The following is a 21,498-nucleotide window of genomic DNA, read 5'->3' as shown; positions in this document are numbered from 1 at the left end:
CAACAATATTCATACCCAAAATATCATCAACTCGTCCACAAATTTCCAGAGTTAAAATCGGTATACCAAAATGGAATTCATACATGTTCGATCTCCAGGCGGTTTTAGTTAGTGAATGACGTAGAAATACAGTATAAAAATACACCTTCAAAATTATATAATTTGTAATGAAACGTGAACAACAGTTCTTATTATTTGTTTCAGTATTATTTTGTCCTCTAAAATCTATATAAGATGCAACTTTAACGATGCATTCTTCAGAAATATTAGGTTGAATGCAATGACGATGTGCTAGAATCTGGATCAAAAGAGCCTATTATTTCTCAAATATTTTTCAAGAACCTTTATGGGATAGTACACGGGTTAGCTAAATTTAAGAGGGGAGAGGTACTCGAGTACTCGAAAACAATATGAGTGCTGTATTTTATAAATGTAAGGAATTTAAAAAAAATTTAAAAAGAGAAAATACCATGATGAAAGAGAAATAAAAAAATAATAATTTGGCTTTTAAAAACATACTTTAAAGGGCTTGGTTGTATGGCAACAAATGATGAGAACACAACGCAAAAATAGCTGGTTGATAAATGCATGACCTACGATATACGGTAATAATATTAATAATAATAATATCCTGAATTTGTATAGCGCCTAATGTTTTGAAACCTCTAAGTGCTGAACATTATTACCCCGGTCATTTTTGCATCAACAATTATGGAAACATACTCCCATAATGCAGCTAGTAATCAGCGCAAAGTTGTCTTGATCTAACCCGGTGCTCATTTATACACCAGGATGGAAGAGAGGAAAATGTATTAGTAAAGTATCTATTCTTGCCTAGGATACAAGCAATGAAACAGAGTTGGATTCGAACCGCGATCTCACGATCAGTAGTGTCCAGCACAATGTAAAACACACCCTTACAATTTTGAAAAATTGTATATTGTGCATAATGAAAATTTCTTTAAACCTATGTTCAATCTATTCAATCTAACAACAGGACACTGAGCTCGTCTTGGCCAAATAGGAACTCATAACAGTTCTTTGTTCTTATGTCTGGCTGCGAAAAATACCAACAGTGCTGTACAATATATTCTCCGCAGCATGGGACTGGTCGTGTCGCAGCCACAGACAAACTCTTTGATCTTCGGAGCTCAGTATCCTTTGGTAGATTGCCTTGGTACAATTATGCCGCAAACAAAATCTGATGCAGCAAAGAGATAATTGTTGTATGGTTGCATGAAGTCCACTAATGTAACAAACATATTTTGGTAAATTTCAGGTTATTTTTATTTGAATATGATGATCCCATTTTTTTGTTATAAAAGAATTAAAATTCTAAGCTGTCGCTTAGGTACTGTAGTAGAAATATGATTAATTACGTTTCTTCTCATAGTATTCATACAATTGCAGATAAAAATGATTGCACTAAACACCACAGGGAATGTTCTGTAACTGGGAAGTTAATAATGAACATGATAAGCTAATATTAAACTGTTTTCTACTAGTCCAGTAACACTTTCAATTCACACAAATTACCCTAGTGAACATACTTTATATATACATTAACTATTAAATTACTGTACTACCAAGTTAAAATGTATAGGCCTACAAATTGCTAAAAATAAAGTATCAAATGTTTAAATAATAATTTATTTATATTTTATCTATGCAAAAGATAATTTTTAACTTTCAAAATAATATATTAGACAGATAGCTATGCCTACTCTTTTATAATTATCTTCTATTATAAAATATATATAAAAATTCATAATACATATGTACTGTTTTTATTGTTGTACTATCAATCTACTATAGTAATTTTGTAATTATAAATAATCATTTTGTCATTTATTTATCTACTTTATTTACAAAGAAAATAAAATGTCATTGTCATAGTATTATTTCAATACAATTTATATAAATTAATGATTTTCATAAATTTTTGGGATATAAATTGTATTTTTTATAATTTTTTTTATTTGGTTGCTAAGTTATTAAAACATAACAAAGTTCCATGTCTGCTAACTGAGGGTGTCCACTATGATGCACTAATCACATAGGAACAAACAGGTTCTGAATGAGGGCGCCATCATGGAAAATATCTTCTTACGAGACAGTGAGGCTCAACCGTACAGTTTCAAATCAAAGAAAACCAAGCGATCTATTTAACCAATCATTAAATCTGTAAAACTTGCCAAATATACCATCATCATCCATAACTCCTTCGTCCAATTGTTGTGTTTCATCTCCTAAACGAAAATATGAATAAATATAGCCGCGACATATTGGGCACATGTTCAATAGAGAAAAGCAGGAATCGCAACAACATGCATGCTTACACGGTAAAATGACGCGAGTTATTGCAGAGGTCTGACAAACTGTGCAGTCACCAAGATTTTGTTCCGCGTTTTCAGATCCAATATTTGTTTGATTTAATCTAGAGGTGGAATCTGCAGCAATGTACATTCTCTATAAAAAAAATATAGAAAATTATTAAAAGTATTAAATAAAATACATGCCTCTTGGGATAGGATTAAATATTTCAATATTATAACACACCTGAGTGAGTGGCCAAGCGGTTAAGAATACAAGACGTAATCTATAGCTTTATGGCAAGGGTTTGAGGCTCACTCGCTCCATGGTTCTGGTGGTAGAACAAATCTTCTCAGATAAGGACTATAAACTCTAGGTGGTCCATTATAGGTGGCCCATTGTACACAAAATTCTCATGTGTACCTAGTGCATCTTTCGAGACGAGTAGGAGGCTAGCTCACACAGCCACAGTCGTGGTCAGACGAGACCACGCCGTAGTTGAAAGCACAGACATGACGTGACTCTTAGGAGAGTTGTAGTTGAAAAGTGTAACTTGGACCCAACAATGAAATTTAAGTTGACAAATAGAGTAGAATAGAACACCTTTTTTGGGGACCACTATTAAGGGGACACTCTGTTGGGTCATAATTTAGACCAAAACCTTTAAGCTTCTATCTTCCCCTTGGATACAGCAATGCACCCGAAGGTGGTGTCCCCTTAATAGAGGTTTTACTGTGCTATAATACACTCTGTTGGGTCACAATTTAGTATTATTTCTCCATGTTTAGACCAAAACCTTTAAGCTTCCACTTTCCCTTTGGACCCAGCAATGCACCCGAAGGTGTCCCCTTAATAGAGGTTTTACTGTGCTATAATACACTCTGTTGGGTCACAATTTAGTATTATTTCTCCATGTTTAGACCAAAACCTTTAAGCTTCCACTTTCCCTTTGGACCCAGCAATGCACCTGAAGGTGTCCCCTTAATAGAGGTTTTACTGTGCTATAATACACTCTGTTGGGTCACAATTTAGTATTATTTCTCCATGTTTAGACCAAAACCTTTAAGCTTCCACTTTCCCTTTGGACCCAGCAATGCACCTGAAGGTGTCCCCTTAATAGAGGTTTTACTGTGCTATAATACACTCTGTTGGGTCACAATTTAGTATTATTTCTCCATATTTAGACCAAAACCTTTAAGCTTCCACCTTCCCCTTGGACACAGCAATGCACCGAAGGTGGTGTCCCCTCAATAGAGGTTCTACTGTGTTGTAATACACTCTGTTGGGTCACAATTTAGTATTATTTCTCCATGTTTAGACCAAAACCTTTAAGCTTCCACTTTCCCTTTGGACCTAGCAATGCACCTGAAGGTGTCCCCTTAATAGAGGTTTTACTGTGCTATAATACACTCTGTTGGGTCACAATTTAGTATTATTTCTCCATGTTTAGACCAAAACCTTTAAGCTTCCACTTTCCCTTTGGACCCAGCAATGCACCTGAAGGTGTCCCCTTAATAGAGGTTTTACTGTGCTATAATACACTCTGTTGGGTCACAATTTAGTATTATTTCTCCATGTTTAGACCAAAACCTTTAAGCTTCCACCTTCCCCTTGGACACAGCAATGCACCGAAGGTGGTGTCCCCTCAATAGAGGTTCTACTGTGTTGTAATACAGACCTGTAAATCATAAACTTGCTTTGTATTTGTTTGTAGTAGTTGTGATACCATGTGACAAGGTACTTCGTACGAATCATCAGGAAGATGTATTATTGCAATTAAAGATTCCTATGAAAAAAAAACCACAATTTTAATCGTATACATAATATTATTACCTCTGCGAATTATGTTACCAGTGTCTCATCTGTAAGAGTAAATATTTCCTTTAATCAGCCCGAATTTAGGAATGGTTTTGTGTCAAAAGATTTCACATAATTCATGAGGGACAAGTTTATTTATACATTTAGTATTATAACAAACCTAATAAAGTATAATGGTTGCCATTATGACATACATACATAGATTTGATTGGAGGATTGTGGGTCACATGGTGTTCAATAGACTATGTCAGAGTGCATATTCTTGTTGTATTTATAGCAAATGGAACATGCAATTGGATCTAAAGTACAAACAGTAGAACACCTCTTTGGGACTCTCTTATTCAGGGAACATTTTTCCGTGAAACAAACAAGAGAAAATATATGTTTTAAACGCTACAGCCAACCCCTATTCAGGGGACACCCCTATTAAGGGAACATTTTTCCATGAAACAAACAAGAGAAAATATATGTTTTAAACACTACAGTCAACCCCTATTCAGGGGACACCCCTATTAAGGGAACATTTTTCCATCAAACAAACAAGAGAAAATATATGTTTTAAATAGTACAGCCAACCCCTATTCAGGGTACAGCCCTACTAAAGAGACATTTTATTGGGTCTTGAAGATGTCCCCTTAATATGGGTTCTACTATATGTTAATGTATTTCCGATTCATCCTCACCATTATTCATCCTCACCATTAGCTGCCACAGTGCATGTTCAAGTGGTCCTGTACATTACTATACTTACAATGACTGCTGCTTGGTAAGCTTCTAGTTGAGTTTTGATGGACGATACTATCATCACCAGGGGATACCGAAGCCTAGGTGCTGGGCCTAATTGTTCACCTTGGAGTTCAGCTGAAACCAAGTGCAACTCTTTAGTTTCATCTGCCGCTAGGCTGAAGATGACGATAAGGAAATATACAGAAACAGAAAAAATTATGAAATAAATTTCCACTAGTGTTTATAACATATTAGCAAGCTTTTGTTTCGGGACAGTAGAGGGAGTCTAGTTTCAGATGAGTTGACTGCACAGGAAGTGACTATTCGTCAACCATGCGTGTGACTTATTTTTATAGTTGATAATGCGTTTAATGTAACATTAATAGGATCAACTGTGCGCCTAGTTCCATGTGACGATTAAAAACAGAATTACGGAGCATGGTTGATTTTTCCAGTAGAAATAGTTAATTCCACACATGATTGTGTCGATAGCCTCCACACAGGATATTTAACTATCGGCACAGGTTTTTTTACTTTATTTTTTTGTTTAATTTAAAACATATTTAGACAGGTTAAAAACATATCAGGTATAGAAATTGCACCTGTTTTACATATGGTCCTGTTTTTTGAGCAATAGATTGAAAACATTCATATAAGACATCAAAAAAACTTTAAAAAAAAATTGTAATCACAATATAAAGACAGACAATATTTACAAAGTTAAAAAAGAAACATAAAACGAATTGTTTAAAAGAAAAAAAATTCAGGGTTAACTTCTATGGGCACAATCAACATCTAATTTAGATGCATGGTTGCCCAATGGTAGTCGCCTCATCCATGTTTTTGTATACCTAGCATGTAATCAATTAGGAGCAAACATGTTCGTGAATTCATAAAGAATAAAATTTTTAATTTAAAAAAAAATGTTTTAATGTCTTTAAAGAATTGTCAAATACGGTGAGATTTATTACTTTTAGTGGCAGATACAAGATTCTAAAATGGAGGAAGGGGGGTGGGGAGGGGCTAAAAATAGTTAAAATTATCCTGAAAGTTCTATATTTTGCGTTGCGAATTTCAGAATTTAGAGTACCCCCTCTAGGAAATGAAAAGGATACTATTCCGGTACGTTGGCAGCAATTGCTTTATCTTTGAGCATGTCTAAGCAGTCTGTACCGGTCAGTCGCTTTTTCTGGACGCATAGTGTGTGTTTGAGGACGTCACAATGCAACCCCCAGTAGACAGTTACCTTGCACGCAACTGAGGATGTCAGTTTCACCTGAACACCATCTGCAAAATAATATTTTTTTTTTTTTTATCATAAAAACCAGCATAGTATACAAATAATGAATGATTATGAGTGCAATGGTATAAATTTAATAATTTGAGGTGAAAATAGAACATTTCATCTTTCATTTCATCAAACTTTTCATTTTAATTAATTATTGTGCGCTCTGTTCTTTGTAGGGCACCATATAAAAACTTGTAAAGAATCAAATGAAATTATTTGTTCTATTGCATAAATATAAAACATTTAATATTTGTTGTTATGAGGCTAAATGCCTAAACCATTTGAAAAGACATCCAATTTTGGATGTGGAGTAGGACACTAGCCTAGACAACATCATTTTAAAATTTTCACTCAATCAAAATGCTCACTTACCTTTTAAAGTGGCAGACTCTGGGTGCGTTATACTCAATATATAAGGATTGCCTAGGCCAACCATTACAGTGCCAGGCATGTCATAGTCCATGCTACTGTCATTCCTTGATAATCGTATCACAGGTGCTAAGCCTTGCCTAGAACCCCCCAAAAAAATGATTCAATTATTCATATTATATTTAAGGACAAATAAAAAAATATACTAGTTAAGCATCAACCTATGAATACATATGTTATGCGCGATTTGAACGATTTGCGCAATTTGAAATTGCGCAAAAAAAATCCTTGCGCAATTTGAATTGAAACATGTGTTTCAAATTGCGCAAGCAACGTATTAAATTGCGCAAGTAATCTGCAAATTGCGCAAGGTTTTTCGACAGATTGTGAAATCATGCACCCCCATATTTTTATAGTAATTTCTAAGAATGATTCAAAATTAAAGATAAATATCGCATTTCCTTATTTTAGTAGTGCAAATATTGTTATAAGTTAGCATACCGTCGAAGAACCGACGAAGGAAAATGAAGCGGTGGTGTTCCACCAGGCGGGCGCGGCGCGGGCGGCCGGCTATAGCCTACTACTCTAGCCTAGCTAGGGTCTGGACTACTGATACTGACTAGGTTACATGGCCTAGCTTAAACTAATATTAAAAACTTAAAAAGTGAGTATTAAACATTATCTTCATTGAAATGGTCTTATTTATATAATAAAATACTACATTTTAAACTCCTCTGCCTAGGCCTAGCCTAGCCATGTATGGGAAAATTTACAGTTCGTTTTCAAATTGCGCAAAGGTGTCATATTGTATTTACAAATTGTGCAGCGCAATTTAAAATTGCGCAAAGATTTTCTTGCGCAATTTGAAATTGCGCAAGTTGATTGCGCAATTTCAAATTGCGCAAATCGTTCAAATCGCGCATAACACATACATTTCAGGGGAGGGAGGGCTTTTTTTTTTCTTACTAGCTAGGCCTATATTATATATATATATATAATAATATTTTTATTATTATTGCATATAATGTAATCAAAATATATCTTTATCTATTTTTTCATTAAATGTCACTTTATTTTATGTTTTAGGCTTGCCCAACACAAGTCCTCTATCATAGGGATCAAGGCTTCTTTCAATGTTACTTTGTCATATTATTATGTATCTTCTTTTTTTGTTGTTACTAGCCTAGCTAGGCTAGGCCTATGTCATTGAAAATAAATAAATGTTAATATGCAAAAAATATTGTATACAGAATACTAGGAAGCAAACGCACAGTAGGCTATATATCAGATCTCAGATTGTTCTTATTTTTTATTTTTATTTTATTTTTACGTACAAGGCTATATAGGCCTAATAGGCCTATTATATGGGTGGTAGAACGGTAATTAGTAAAAGGTTTACTATTAGTATTAAATAGATACTACTACTAGACTACTAGCCTAGACTTTCTAGGCCCCTAAAGGCGCGGCCTAGCAGTGAGTGTAGGCTACTACTTAGCCTAGTAGTAGTACCGTAGTAGTAGAAGAGTTGGTAGGCTAGGCTTATTTAGCCTAGCCTCTAGCTCCTCCTCTCCTCCTAACTAATCTAGGCCTAGCCTAGTATTAATATCATACCTTTTAAATATAACTAATAATATACAAAATGATGATATTATGAATGAAATAAACACTATGCAATATATTTCTGAGATCTCTGCAAAACTTGCGCCATCCATCATGACGGCAACCCGGTCCTCTTTTTTTCCCCCCAGGGTCGGTCTATATAGCGCCCTCTATGTTATAAATGTAATTTGCTGCTGTTCCCCCTCTCCTCCTGCGCGCACCTCCAGAGCTACGGAAGCACATTAGGATAAAAAAAATATTACTTTCGAAATTTTAAATTAATACTGTATAGTAATTCAAAATTTCAAATTTATAATTCGAAATTTCAAATTAGTAATTCGTTATTTAGAATTTCTGAAAGTAATATCTTTTTTTTTTTGGCCCTAATGGGCTTTCGTACTAGTACAATCGTTTTGCCCATTTTTACACATAATATGAAGAGCAAAAGGACTTCCAATTATTAATTCGTTATTTCGTATAATTAATTCGAAATTTCGAATTTCTGAAAGTAATGTATATATATTTTTTGCCCTAATGGGCTTTCGTACAAAGCAGCCTCTGTCATAGCTCTGCTCTCTGGATGGCCCCCTCTAGCAAGTTTATTAACGGGATCTTGGCAAACATTACATCACATAAAGACCTATTATATCTCGTAGTGTTCATATCAAGACATTTATGTGAACATAAATTGTCAAATTGACAACATTTTTATGGAAATAATAGTTTTACCTTCTATTGGCTATGCTTGCTCTGGACTGGAGGGACCAATTTAGATTGAGGGCTTCAAACGCAGATGGAGGCGATACGCACCAGCATTGACTCAAGTGGCTTTATATGGAGATTTTGAATGGTTATCCTAACCTGTATCTTATAATATACAACAACTACAGCATCGAAACTTTCATCTCAGCTAAAACCCTGTCCAGATTTGTTTGAGATCTCGAAAACAGCATTAAGGCTTATTATGACAAGAAAGTGAGCGAAAATAAATTTGAAATTAAAGAAGTTACTGGGGAAGAGATTTTGAAGGAGCTTGAAAATCTGAAAATTGGTAAAAGCTGTGGATTGGACAACTTGCCTTCTTAAAGATGGGTCTATTGCAATTGCTTCTCCTGTCACCTTCATCACTAACCTTTCTATTTCATGTAATATATTCCCAGATGAATTTAAGTACGCTAAGATTACTCCACTTTATAAGAAAGGCTCCAAAAGTGATGCAAGTAACTATAGACCCATAAGTGTTCTTCCTGTAATATCAAAGTTGTTGGAAAAGATAGTCTACAAGCAGTTTACTGTTTATTTAAATAAAGCCAAGCTGGTAGATGATTTTCAATCTTGATTTAGAGGAGATTACTCTACAGAAACATGTTTAATTTATATTCACGACTACATTCGATATGAATCATCGAAAGGTAATTACACAGGAATGGTATTATTAGACTTAAGAAAGGCATTTGATGCCGTAAAGCATTCAATACTTCTTGATAAACTTAGTGTAATGGGCGTTTGTCCTAATTCTTTAAAGTGGTTTAAGTCATACTTAACTGGCCGTAAACAAGTAGTTTGTTCGAATGATGTTCAATCAAAATATTGTTTAATAAATACCGGTGTTCCACAAGGAAGCATACTCGGTCCTTTGCTTTTCACATGCTATATAAATGATATCTCTATTAGTACGAACTGTAAAACTATCTTATATGCAGATGATACCGCATTATTAGTTTCTGGTAACAGCCCGGAAAATATTGCAAATTCTTTAAGTACCAACCTTGATTCATGTCACACTTGGTTAATCAATAATGAACTTTCATTACACGTTGATAAAACTGAGGCTATTCTTTTGGCCCAAAGAAAAAAGTTAAAAATGTTGAAGAATTTAAAGTACATTGTAATGGTAAAGAACTATGACGGAAGCATTCTGTTAAATACTTAGGATGTTATATGGATGAAGATCTTCGTGGTGAAACCATGGTAGAAACCGTACTTGCAAAAATGTATGCACGACTTAAATATTTGTATCGACAAAGTTGTTATCTTAATAGATCAAATCGTAAACTTTTAAGTAACGCCCTCATACTTTGTCACTTTGATTATGCGTGTTGTGCATGGTATTCTGGACTTACCAGTTACTATAGGGAAAACTTCAAGTTGCCCAAAATAAAGTTGCCAGATTGATTTGTAACTGGGATAACAGGTCCCATATTGGTAAGGAAGAACTTAAATCTATTGGTCAACTTAATATTGAAAGTCGGTTTAAACAATTAAAACTAAACCATGTTCACAAAATATTCAACAACCAAGCCATTCCATACATGTACACACACTTCTCCAAGACATCCACCATCCAAAATATCACAAGAAGAAGCTCTCATACATTCTACCTGTCTAAATCAGACACATATATCAAAGACACATTCTTCTACACAGCAGCACAACAATGGAACCTATTACCACACATTTTAAAAACCATTTTTAACAAGACAGATTTTAGATTTAAAGTAAAGGAATATTTAGCAACGTCTCATGAATAAATAAATTTTAACTTACTATAAGATTTTAAAGAATGACATGAAATATTATTTTAATAATCAATTTTATATACAGTATGCTTTTATATGCTATGTTTTATTGTTTTACTGGTTTAATATTTTATTGTTTGTATGTATGTATATAATGGACCCCAATGGAAATAAGCTGGAATGATATTTACCGGCTTTTTTGGGTTATCCATGGAAGACTACCGTATGGTTTAATTGTTCTTGTTTACCAATTGTAATGTATATTTGTGTACTTCCGAATAAATTCAAATCAAATCAAGGTTTTTTCTCTCTTTTTTTTGGCGTTAATCACTATTTTTTCATTTTATCTTCAACAGGTTAATACAATAATTGAAAACTTCTGTGATAATAATTACAGTATAATAATAACTATTTCATTTTTATTCTCACTTTTGTTTTTTTTTAAAATATATATTTACATTATGTGATTTTATCAATGTTACTGTTCTTAGAATTAATATTTCTTTTCTGTTAAATCCACCATTCTTCATAATTTTATAATATTTTTTTTGTTCTATAATTCTCAACATCTAAATTGTAAACACTTAACTAATAAATGTAGGTCTACTGCAAAAGATACAATTACTAATGTTATGTAATTATTTCAAGTATTTTCTAGATATATAATTCATTTTTTACACTAGGCCTATATAGGCCTACGGGCCGTTGCAATTTGCTTACCGATCACTCCGTAGTACCAGTGATGCGATTTATTTTAAACTACATAAATTGTATTCACATCTAGATAATGTAAAGAAAGGCCACTCGGCACGTATTATGTATTTTGATTTTCAATCTGCGTTTAATACCATACAACCCCATATCTTAGCAGACAAAATGTTGAATATGGAGTTTCCCCGTCCGATTGTTCGTTTAGTTTTAAATTTCATTTGTGATAGAAAACAATTTGTTAATATTAATGGTGTTAAGTCAGAAATCGTAACCTCTGACACCGGTGTTCCTCAGGGTACTGTCAACGCACCTAAATTATATTCCTTGTATACGGCGGATTACAGATCTTTAAATGATGAGATTTGCCCCGTTGTTAAATTCGCTGATGACACTAGTACTATTGGTCTCATAGTTTCAAACAATGATGAAAATTATCGTAGCGAAATACAAAGATTTGTTAAATTTTGTGACGATAATTATCTCCAAATAAATGCATCAAAAACAAAGGAGATGATCATTGATTTTAGGACTAAACATAAATTTAATTTTCAACCAATCACTATCAAAGGTAAAGAAATTGAAATTGTTGACCAGTACAAGTATCTAGGAATTGTTTTCAATAATAAACTGAGTTGGGGAGACCATATAGACTTCATCAGCAAAAAATTAAGTCCCAGAATGTATTGTATGAGAACTTTATATAAATTTAACTCCTGTGATTTGATGTTACTTTCGTTCTATAGATCCGTTATTAGTGTTTGGACGTATTGCCTCTCCTGTTGGGCTGGTAATGTTACCGGAGGGAATAAAGGACGCCTTGAAACTTTCATCCGTCGGGCTGGTAAAATGATTGGTCTGGAACTGCCTTCCTTTACCGATGTGCACCTAGAACACCTCCAGAAAGATTTCGAACGCATTGAGTCGGATGCCTCTCATCCTCTCCACAAAGTGATCATAGACCAACTTAATCCAAGTGGTAGATTGAGGCTCCTCAGTGTGAAAACAAATCGATTTGCTAAATCCTTTATTCCCTCCGGTATCATCCAGTACAACAGGAAGTCAAGAAGATAATTTTATATTGTAATTTTTTAGATGTTTTTATATGAATGGTTTTATGCTATATTTGTTTTTATAGTGTTTTCTTTGTTATTATGACGAGCAATGAATTTCCTTTTTGAGGATCAATAAAAGTTATCTTATCTTATCTTATCTTACAGACTATAGGCCTATACATTATTTTAAAATGCGAAAGTCTTGAGAAAAAAAAAATTATAAAAAATGTTTTTCTTACTCTTGTGTGTTTCTTACTATACCTGTATTCTCATACATGCATACATAATTATATATTTTAAATAATCAGATTCACATAAATATAAATTGATGTTTTTACGGTAAGATCTATTGGTTTTTCCCGCCATTAAAAGACGAGAAAGTGATCCGGTTCATTTGTTTACATTTTTCAAAATATCTGCTTAAACACAGAAGCATCCAATAGAGAAACATACAACTAAAGTTCTTAATAATAATACAATCGGGTCGTTGGCGAACGATGTCTCATTTTGAGTTTTTACACATCGCTCATGTCAAATGAATGAAACATTCCCGTAGAAAACTACGAACAACTCTCACCCAACAAGTTCAATTATGTGTTTTAAAACGGACAAAGCTGTTCTGAAAACGCCCTGTTTAGCCAAACAACCTTCATGGTCAATAACTTTACACAATTATGAAAATACCATACAAATCAGGGACCAAATGAATACAATTCTTCACAAAAGAATGCTTTGCTTGATTAAGTTCTATAGGCGAGTTTTTTGTTTAATGATGATGTGGAGCAAAAAAAGCCATTAAATAAAAAAAACAAACTTTGTAGGCCTCGCCTATATTGTTGCATTATCACACGTCAGCTTCTTCAAGTCAGCTGTAGTGCTACACTAGCTAGTTAGAAAGAAAAATAAATGGTTTAATAATCGTTATCTCCTCCGGACGACTAATCGAATCCTGGTAAAAAATCTGTTACGTGGCCCGTTCCGCCGAAAAGAGCATTGGTATTGAGAGCCAGTAAAATTAAAGCGATTAGATAGTGACGACGATGAAAAAACTCAAGCCTACTTATGTTATGCTGGCAATCATATACGTTTTATGCATTTCTGGATTTATGTTCCAATACATGTCTTCCAGAAAATGGTAAGTAGTCCGACCAAGCCCGTGTGTCCTCCATATAAATTTGTACATGATATTATAGTCTAAACTAGTATATCCATTATGATCTGACCAATCATAAAGTGTATTTTTGGCATGTTGTTAAAATGCGGTACATTATACCAGTTTAAAAAAAACCAGCATATGTTAACTAAATAGACTTATTTGATCGAGGCATAGAGAAATTTAATAAGCTCTGTGTACACCATCAAACTAGTTTAACAACAAAAGTGTGATGTGCCCAAATATGGTAGTGATATACCCAAATATGGTAGTGATATGACATCATCATGTCCATATAATGGGCACATCACATTTTTTTTGTTTCATAATGTTTGATTGTGTAGACAGAGCTTTATCCCAACATATTTCTCCATGATCGAGGTTATACGTTGCTGACACCTCATAAGGGAAACTTTCTTTAGGAACGAGTCAAATCACGACCAAACCGAAACCCATATTCTCCTTAATAGGGATGTATTTTGTATATGGAAAATATGATGAACATAATTATTTACCGGATTCGTGTTTGTAGGCCTACTTATAGGGTTGGCCGCATGTAAGTCTGTGTGGCAAATAATAATGTAAGTAGCATAAAAGACGATGGGGCCCCCGATGGGGCCCCGCCGCATAGATTAGATCTAATCCATAATATAATGGTCTGAATGGAAAGAATTTAGCCCAAAAAGAATTTAAAAACACACAATTAATTAGGCCTAGGCCTATACGAACACACATTTTATATCCCACATACACAGTGGAACAGTAATACGCAGCCAAAATCGGCAAGGGTTCGAAGCTCACTCGCACCATGCTTCTGGTGGTAGAACGAGTCTTCTCGGATAAGGACTATAAATAGTAGGTCCAGTGTACACACATCTGGCTCATGTGCACTAGAACCAAGTACATCTTTCGAGACTAGTAGGGGGTTACTCCGGTGTACAAATCAATTTCACCTCCCGTCACGCTTCCAAAATGTCATGGTTTGTCTACAACATGTTGGGCTAAGACGGACCTAGGCAAGTTTATAACTTTCGCTCTCTGCCTGTGAAATCAAGTATTGCAGGCGATGATTGTACACTGCATAGTCAGTGGGACGTCTTTGTTTATTATAAACTGAGAAGCGTTTTAATATAGACATTCGGTTTAAGAAAGGTCCACGTCATCAAACCTACTTCATCTGCTCACCTCACTCACTTTGCACTTTCTCTTTGTATAACAACATTTTATAAAGTATGCAATAACCATTTGAAATCGGACAATTGTTTTCCCTTCTAAATCCTTGTTTTATTAATTTGTTTGCAGGTGCTGTTGCGTTTGTCTGATTTTGACCCGCTTGACACTAAACTTTTAAGTCACGGGACCCAGATAGCAAATATTATTTAACAACCTACAATAGATTATATATCTCTCTGTTATTTTTCTCTAGGATGTATACTCAAAATCGAATACTAAAAACATTACAATATAATAACAATAGCTACTTCTTACGAACTGCTTCGCAAACATCTTCTAAAAGACACCAGAACATCTGGTCAACGACGTCATCAACACCGACAGCCAGACCATCACAAAAATCACCAGGGGATGTTGTTATTGACTGGAGAAACATCAACATGACGTAATTGCAAAATATGAGGTAACTTTCGGCTCTAAAACAGGGATACTTATATAAACAGATATCAAGAAGAGGTTATCAGATGATGAGATTAAGCCCCGTTAAACCTATTGTTTTGAATTTATTAGGAAAATCATCATAAAAAATGCATACAAACATAAATTACTGACATTACAAATAATCCATTATAAAAGATTTTCCATGATAACCAATAAAGCTTATTAACTTATTTCCATTGGGATCCTTTTATAATCTACAATAAAAAATATAAACGTTACAAATTATTGCATTAAACACGTAAATATAACAAAAACAATAATATATATAAAACAGACTATGATTGACTTATAGTTATTTGGTTGAAAAAAAATATGATTTAACATTTTTCTTAAAATTAGGCCTACTTTTGTTTTCAATTTGCTGAATGGATTGATGTAGGTTTAAAATACCGAAATAAATTCCAAACCAGAGAGTTGCCAAAAGTAAAATACTGTGTTTATTGTTATATTAATTACTAATTTGAAATAAACCATGAATAATTTGATTAGTTCCATAATAGCGTATGATTTATACAGTAAACTACGGAAGCTTCTAAGTGTCACCCACTTGTCAATTTTTGTGAAGTCAACTTGGCATGATAATGTATCTCGCCATGACGACAAAATGGTCACTATGTCGACATAATAGTCGTATTTATGTCGACTTGATAAATTATCTTGACAAGTCGCCAAATGGATGGCACTTAGAAGCTGCCGTAGTAAACCATATAAAAATACATTTTTTAATAATATATAATACTGTAACTAATCTTTTGTATGACTCTTTGTTTTCAAAGGCAAAACATTAGCAAGCACATCGATGGAAAATTATCACTAATCATATACAAACACAACACACCCGCGAAGTACATGATATTCAACAGAAACCTTAACAAACTTAAAAAAGCGAATACAACGGAATTCCTGCAACATCACGACACATGCGCAATCATCGGAAATTCTGGGATTTTACTAAATAGCGGATGTGGACGCGAAATCGACGCACATGATTTGGTCGTACGCGCAAACTGTGCAAGGATTTTAGGATTTGAAAATGATGTCGGTAAAAAAACTAGTATAATGGCGTTTAATCAAGCGTCTATGCGTCTACTCAAACAACGAATTGGAGGGAGAAAAATAGTCGATCGTGGTCTATTAAAGATGTTTAGAACTTTTAACAACACAATTGCATGGTACCCTTTGGGGGCAGGTGGCAAAGAAACAAGTGCGCTAAAAGCGGTTGGTATGAAGTTGGGGTTTGTCAATTTTAGGATCGCTTACTCAATTTCAACGCCGATGGATTTGTCGAAAGAGTAAGTTGGTTAAACCTTTTTTAAGAAACCTTTTGGAAATTAAGTTTAGTTTCTAATATATGTCATTATTTTCTCCCAGTCTTTCTTTCAATATTTGGTAGCATAGGCTAAACTCAACATCGCATGTTTCAATCACCTGACGTCATCATCATCATGTGGTCGCCTGGATCTTTAAAACATGATTTTTTTTAACCAGTTTTCTCTTAAAATGTTCTTCGGATACGGCCATTTTACTTTGATGACATCTCATGTCAAAAAAATAAATTTTCAATATGCTACCACTATAGGGCCTACCTACAGTTTATACCAACCCATACTGTATCTCGATTTGCCCAGGAATAGTTGGTAATATCATATCACATGTATCATACCAAATATTCTTTTAAAGAATATTGATAAGATAATATCTTATTATCGTCTTTATCAATATTATAGTATATGGAAATACAGCACTGATAATATCTGGTACACCGTTTAGACTACTGTATAATATGACTAATAAAAATATATGACCAATAAAAAGATATTTAATACTGAACTTACTTTGTCGAGATAAGAACTCGTAACAGTCCTTTGATCTTATGTCTGGCAGCGACAAATACCAACACTGCTGTGACTATGTACATATTCCTCGCAGCGCGCGCTGATCGTCTCGCAGCCACAGATAACCACTTTGATCTCCGGAGTTCAGCATTATGTTGTTAGATTGCTTTGATATGACAGAAATTAGACATATTTCGTGAGTATACACAATTATATGTCAGGTCAGGATGATAGACATCTTATAATATTTCCCCATATGTGCATAACATAATGTTGCGTTTTCGCGGATCTAAAGCGTGGTTCCCACTAGCGACGCAACACAAGGACGTAACGCAACGCAAGTGAATTGACCAATCACAAGCGATGGCTTATTCGCTTGTGATTGCTAACTGTCTATAACTTCGCTTGTCATTGGTTAAAACGCTTGCATTGCGTTTACGTCCTTGCGTTACGTTCTAGTGTCTAGTCTAGTCTACAACGCAACGCAATCTGACGTAAGCCGGAACGCAAGCAAATTGGCCAATCCAAGCGATGGATTATTCGAACCGTTTCTTGTGATTGATCAATTCGCTTCCGGTGCGGCTTACGTTCTTGCGAGAAACCAAACTTTACCGGTACTCTTCAGAGTGACGAGAGTTCAATTGTACGTAACAATCATTTCTCAGTATTTTTACTACTTTTAAATTTTCTTTTTTTTTTTAGGTTGTGGCGTTTACGACTTCCCTCCAGCGGTCTAAATATGTTTTCTGCTATGAATTATTATTGTGATAAAATCAGTTTATATGGGTTTTTTCCATTCTACAAAGACACGCATGGTCGACCTATTCGGCATCATTATTACGAAACAGTGAAATATAACTACACTGATAGCAGACACAGTATGCCTCAGGAATATGTTTCGCTGACGCAATTGAACAAAGATGGTGTATTAAGACTAGTAACAGATCAATGTAATTATTAGATTACAGAAACCAATTTCTTATAAGCGAGTAACGCCCCTATTATTATGTACATTAAGTGTGGTTCCCACTAGCGACGCAACACAAGGACGTAACGCAACGCAAGTGAAAAAAAAATAAAAGTGAAAAAATATAAACAATTTTGCACATATGACGTTTCATACGTGTATTACTTGAGTTTGGATACTCGGACAAAAATCAAAACGACGACGTGTAGAAATGACATAAAAAAGACAATAAATACAGACTTGGAGCAAGTCGTTTGTACAACAACGATTGGTATGCAATAACTGTTATAGAACGTTGATTTTAACGTTTCCCATAAAATAGTTAAAATACAAACGTATCGACGTTGGAAGTAGGTTTTAAAACTAACGGTTAACATGCAGACCTACAAACTCCCCCGATATTGACGAGAGTCTTCCGATAATTTATAAGTCAAATAAAGTCATCTCCCGATCTGGCGAAAAATGCAATTTCGACCCGTTATTTTGGATAAACAAAACAAATCCTGATAATTCTTATAGCTCTTACTCTTGATAAAGAAAAATATACTAAATATAGGTCTGCAAGATAGGTTTGTAATAAATTCTTGTATTATTGAAATAATGAGCTGGCATCGTATTTTCCGGCTTTGGCACGCCAGTGACATTCCCAAGTTTACGCCCACTATTATTTATACCGATACCTTTAATCAGAGCCATATATAAAGAGACGTGCAAATTCTTTGACACAAAAATGGCTTCTAATCTTCAATATCGTAACTCTTTATATATGGCTCTGCCTTTAATTTTTAAATAGCGCCCTCTATAATTTGATGTTTATTAACGCCCCCTATAGTTTGGATATAATTTCGTAAACTCCTGATAGTTTTTTCCAAGTTAGGTCTGAACATGTAAATGTCGTTTATACCTAAAACTTATACCTAAACGTTAAAAATAACACGCAACATACAAATGATATAACGTTTATTCAATGTTTGTAAAGTAATGGTTAAAAAGTCTAAAGCTCTGTCTACACTATCAAACTAGTTTGACAAACAAGTGTGATGTGCCCAAATATGGTAGTGATATGCCTAAATATGGTAGTGATGTGACGTCATCATATCCATATATGGACACATAAACGTATAGGTAACTTTGGTTCCTCCAGAGACGCAACTCACTTATGTTAAGCTTGGTTCCCACTAGAACGTAACGCAATGACGTAAACGCAACGCAAGCGTTTTAACCAATGACAAGCGAAGTTATAGCATGGAGTAAAGAATAAGAGGAGGCACAACACGGCCTAGCTATCCAGTTAATCCAATTAGTATCACGCTGTGCGGTAGTGCTTAAGCATAGGGTAATAAACTTCCCATAACGATCCTTTGAAGAACATCCTGTTTACCCGTGCAGCTCGCTGCAGAGTCGACTCTGATTACGTAACACCCTAATTAAGGAAGAAGCCAGGCATGACATCGATGACAAAAAAAGTAAACAGAGGCTGCGCAGTAGTTTCTAATACATCATAGTGAAGCATGACCTTTGTGCAGTTGTTCATTGTTCTTTGAGCTTTTTTCTCGAAAAAACCGTTTAAAAATCGAGTAAATTTTCACGGAGATATCGCAGTTTTTATACCAGCTAACAAATTAATCATATTTTTTATCAAGCCATAGACGTATCATTTGGTAAATCGAAATTTTACCGTTTAAGCAACTTTTTAATTTACGAACCCTAGTGCATTTTGTAGCATATTAAAGACTCCAACTTATTTTAAAATCACATTTTAGTGCGCGCAAATGCGCGCATGAAAAAAATTATATAATTTGTTCTCATGAATATTCAAAAATATACGTATAGTAGAATTCCAACGACACAATTTCTTATTTTTATTACTGTATATGACATTTAATTTATGTTTCAGTCTATATTATGACTGTTTAGCAAAACTAACATTCTTCTATTTTAGTCTGATATTGTATAATTAAATTATTTATGATATTAATAATAAAATATATGATTTTTACGATCACATACTTAGAGTTCAGTGAAATTGTAGGACTTAAATTATATATCGTTTAACGATTTGTGGCTACACATAGGCCTAGTAGTTCGTAATATATTATTATTTAATAAATAGCCTAAATAAGGATAATATTTAATCCCATAATGATGGACATATTTAGTGCATACCGTAACCGGTAGGCCTAATAGGTTCAGGCATAGGCGCGCCTATAGTAACAATAAACAATATCAATAATAATAATAGGTTTTTTTTATGTAGGTCTATATTAATATATTAATAATTGTAATAACGTTAGAAAACAAATAGTAGTAATATTTTATTAAAGAAGAAATTAATCAATTAGTTTTAGTTTTCGGTTGGTCGTTATTATAATATTATATAATATGGTATAAAATGGTACGGTACTACGAGAATATTCGTTTAGTATCAACCCATAACAACAACTACAAATGATATGTGTTGGTTAAAAATTCAATTACAAATATAGTCTATGCTCTTTTGTAATTATAAGCCATTGTTTAAAAGGATTATGTACAGTTCGGTACATAGCGGTTAATCGTAAAATTTAAAAATCGGACATACGAACAATAGATCGCCAACATTATTCGTACCCTTTTGCTGTATTGCGTACGTCGATCACGACTGATGCGGCTGTAAACTTCGCCTGGAAAGTAACTAGTACACAGTACACATTCTGGTCCCTGGATGGAACATGATATCACACGTAAACCGCAATGGACCGCAATGGAGCAGGTCCAATGTTAAACAATTCGTACAAAGGGGAACCGCCAGACAAGTGCGTACCTATTCATTGTTTATTAGATCGCTGGCAATAATGCATGCAAAGTGCAATAGCTCTCCGCTCCACCAAGCAACGTACAGTACAGGTACTAAAAAAAATGGAACGTCGTGGTTTTTCTAGGCGCTGAAGTTATACGAAGTGAACGCGAATGATTTTTACTGTATATTATATTCCCCGACGAAAAGTACTCGCGTTTCCCAGACGGGGAAGAGGGGAGGTGGGGAGACGACGAGGGGTACAGCCCCCGTAACCCCCCCCCCCCCCGCTGGCACCACCACTGGTCCTTATTAAACCCATTTATTCATCATGATTCATGCCGGGGATTCATGATAAGTTGTCTGGAGAAATTACCAACATTTAGTACACAGTAAACCATATAAATATAATTCCTTTATTGGTGCCGTATAAAACTCGTATTATTAATTTATTAATAAAAGATACCCAGTAGAATATATATATAGCGCTGCTTTTTAATAAAAATTAATAAACAAGGTCGGAATACAAGTTCAGTAGGTCTACAAACAGTATATAGTACACCTTTCACGCTTGAACGCACATCGCCTAGCAAGAGTATTGTGACGTCCTAATACGCATGTGTACTAACACCAAAATTGACCGCGGGCAGTAAACATTGTACTCTTTGCTAATTGGGTTACGTAACGGCAGTGTTTAG

General features: G+C 34.4%; 2 protein-coding genes across 3 annotated transcripts; one reads left to right on the top strand and one right to left on the bottom strand.

Moving 5' to 3' along the window:
• Positions 1-1,282: 1,282 nt before the first annotated feature.
• LOC140060327 (cell growth regulator with RING finger domain protein 1-like) lies at positions 1,283-8,235 on the bottom strand. Of its 2 annotated transcripts, XM_072106481.1 has the most exons (7): positions 8,126-8,235; positions 6,518-6,654; positions 5,973-6,144; positions 4,883-5,033; positions 3,992-4,099; positions 2,340-2,469; positions 2,122-2,249 (listed from the first exon to the last, which is right to left on the bottom strand). In XM_072106481.1, coding segments are annotated over exons 1-7 (804 nt in total). In that variant the 5' UTR covers positions 8,230-8,235; the 3' UTR covers positions 2,122-2,247. The 2 variants fall into 2 exon arrangements, with proteins under 2 accessions (XP_071962581.1, XP_071962582.1); XM_072106480.1 differs by having other exon boundaries at positions 1,283-2,469.
• A 6,681-nt stretch (positions 8,236-14,916) lies between these two features.
• LOC140061037 (alpha-2,8-sialyltransferase 8B-like) lies at positions 14,917-18,065 on the top strand. The gene is made up of 3 exons (XM_072107445.1): positions 14,917-15,184; positions 15,999-16,514; positions 17,760-18,065. Exons 1-3 carry the CDS (start codon positions 15,180-15,182, stop codon positions 18,016-18,018), a joined length of 780 nt encoding a protein of 259 aa, XP_071963546.1. The 5' UTR covers positions 14,917-15,179; the 3' UTR covers positions 18,019-18,065.
• The last annotated feature ends 3,433 nt before the right edge of the window (positions 18,066-21,498 follow it).

The sequence above is a fragment of the Antedon mediterranea genome, chromosome 10, assembly GCF_964355755.1.
Source record: "Antedon mediterranea chromosome 10, ecAntMedi1.1, whole genome shotgun sequence".
Lineage (NCBI taxonomy): Eukaryota > Metazoa > Echinodermata > Crinoidea > Comatulida > Antedonidae > Antedon > Antedon mediterranea.
Note: the sequence above shows the minus strand (reverse complement) of the source record. Positions and strands in the feature narration are given on the sequence as shown.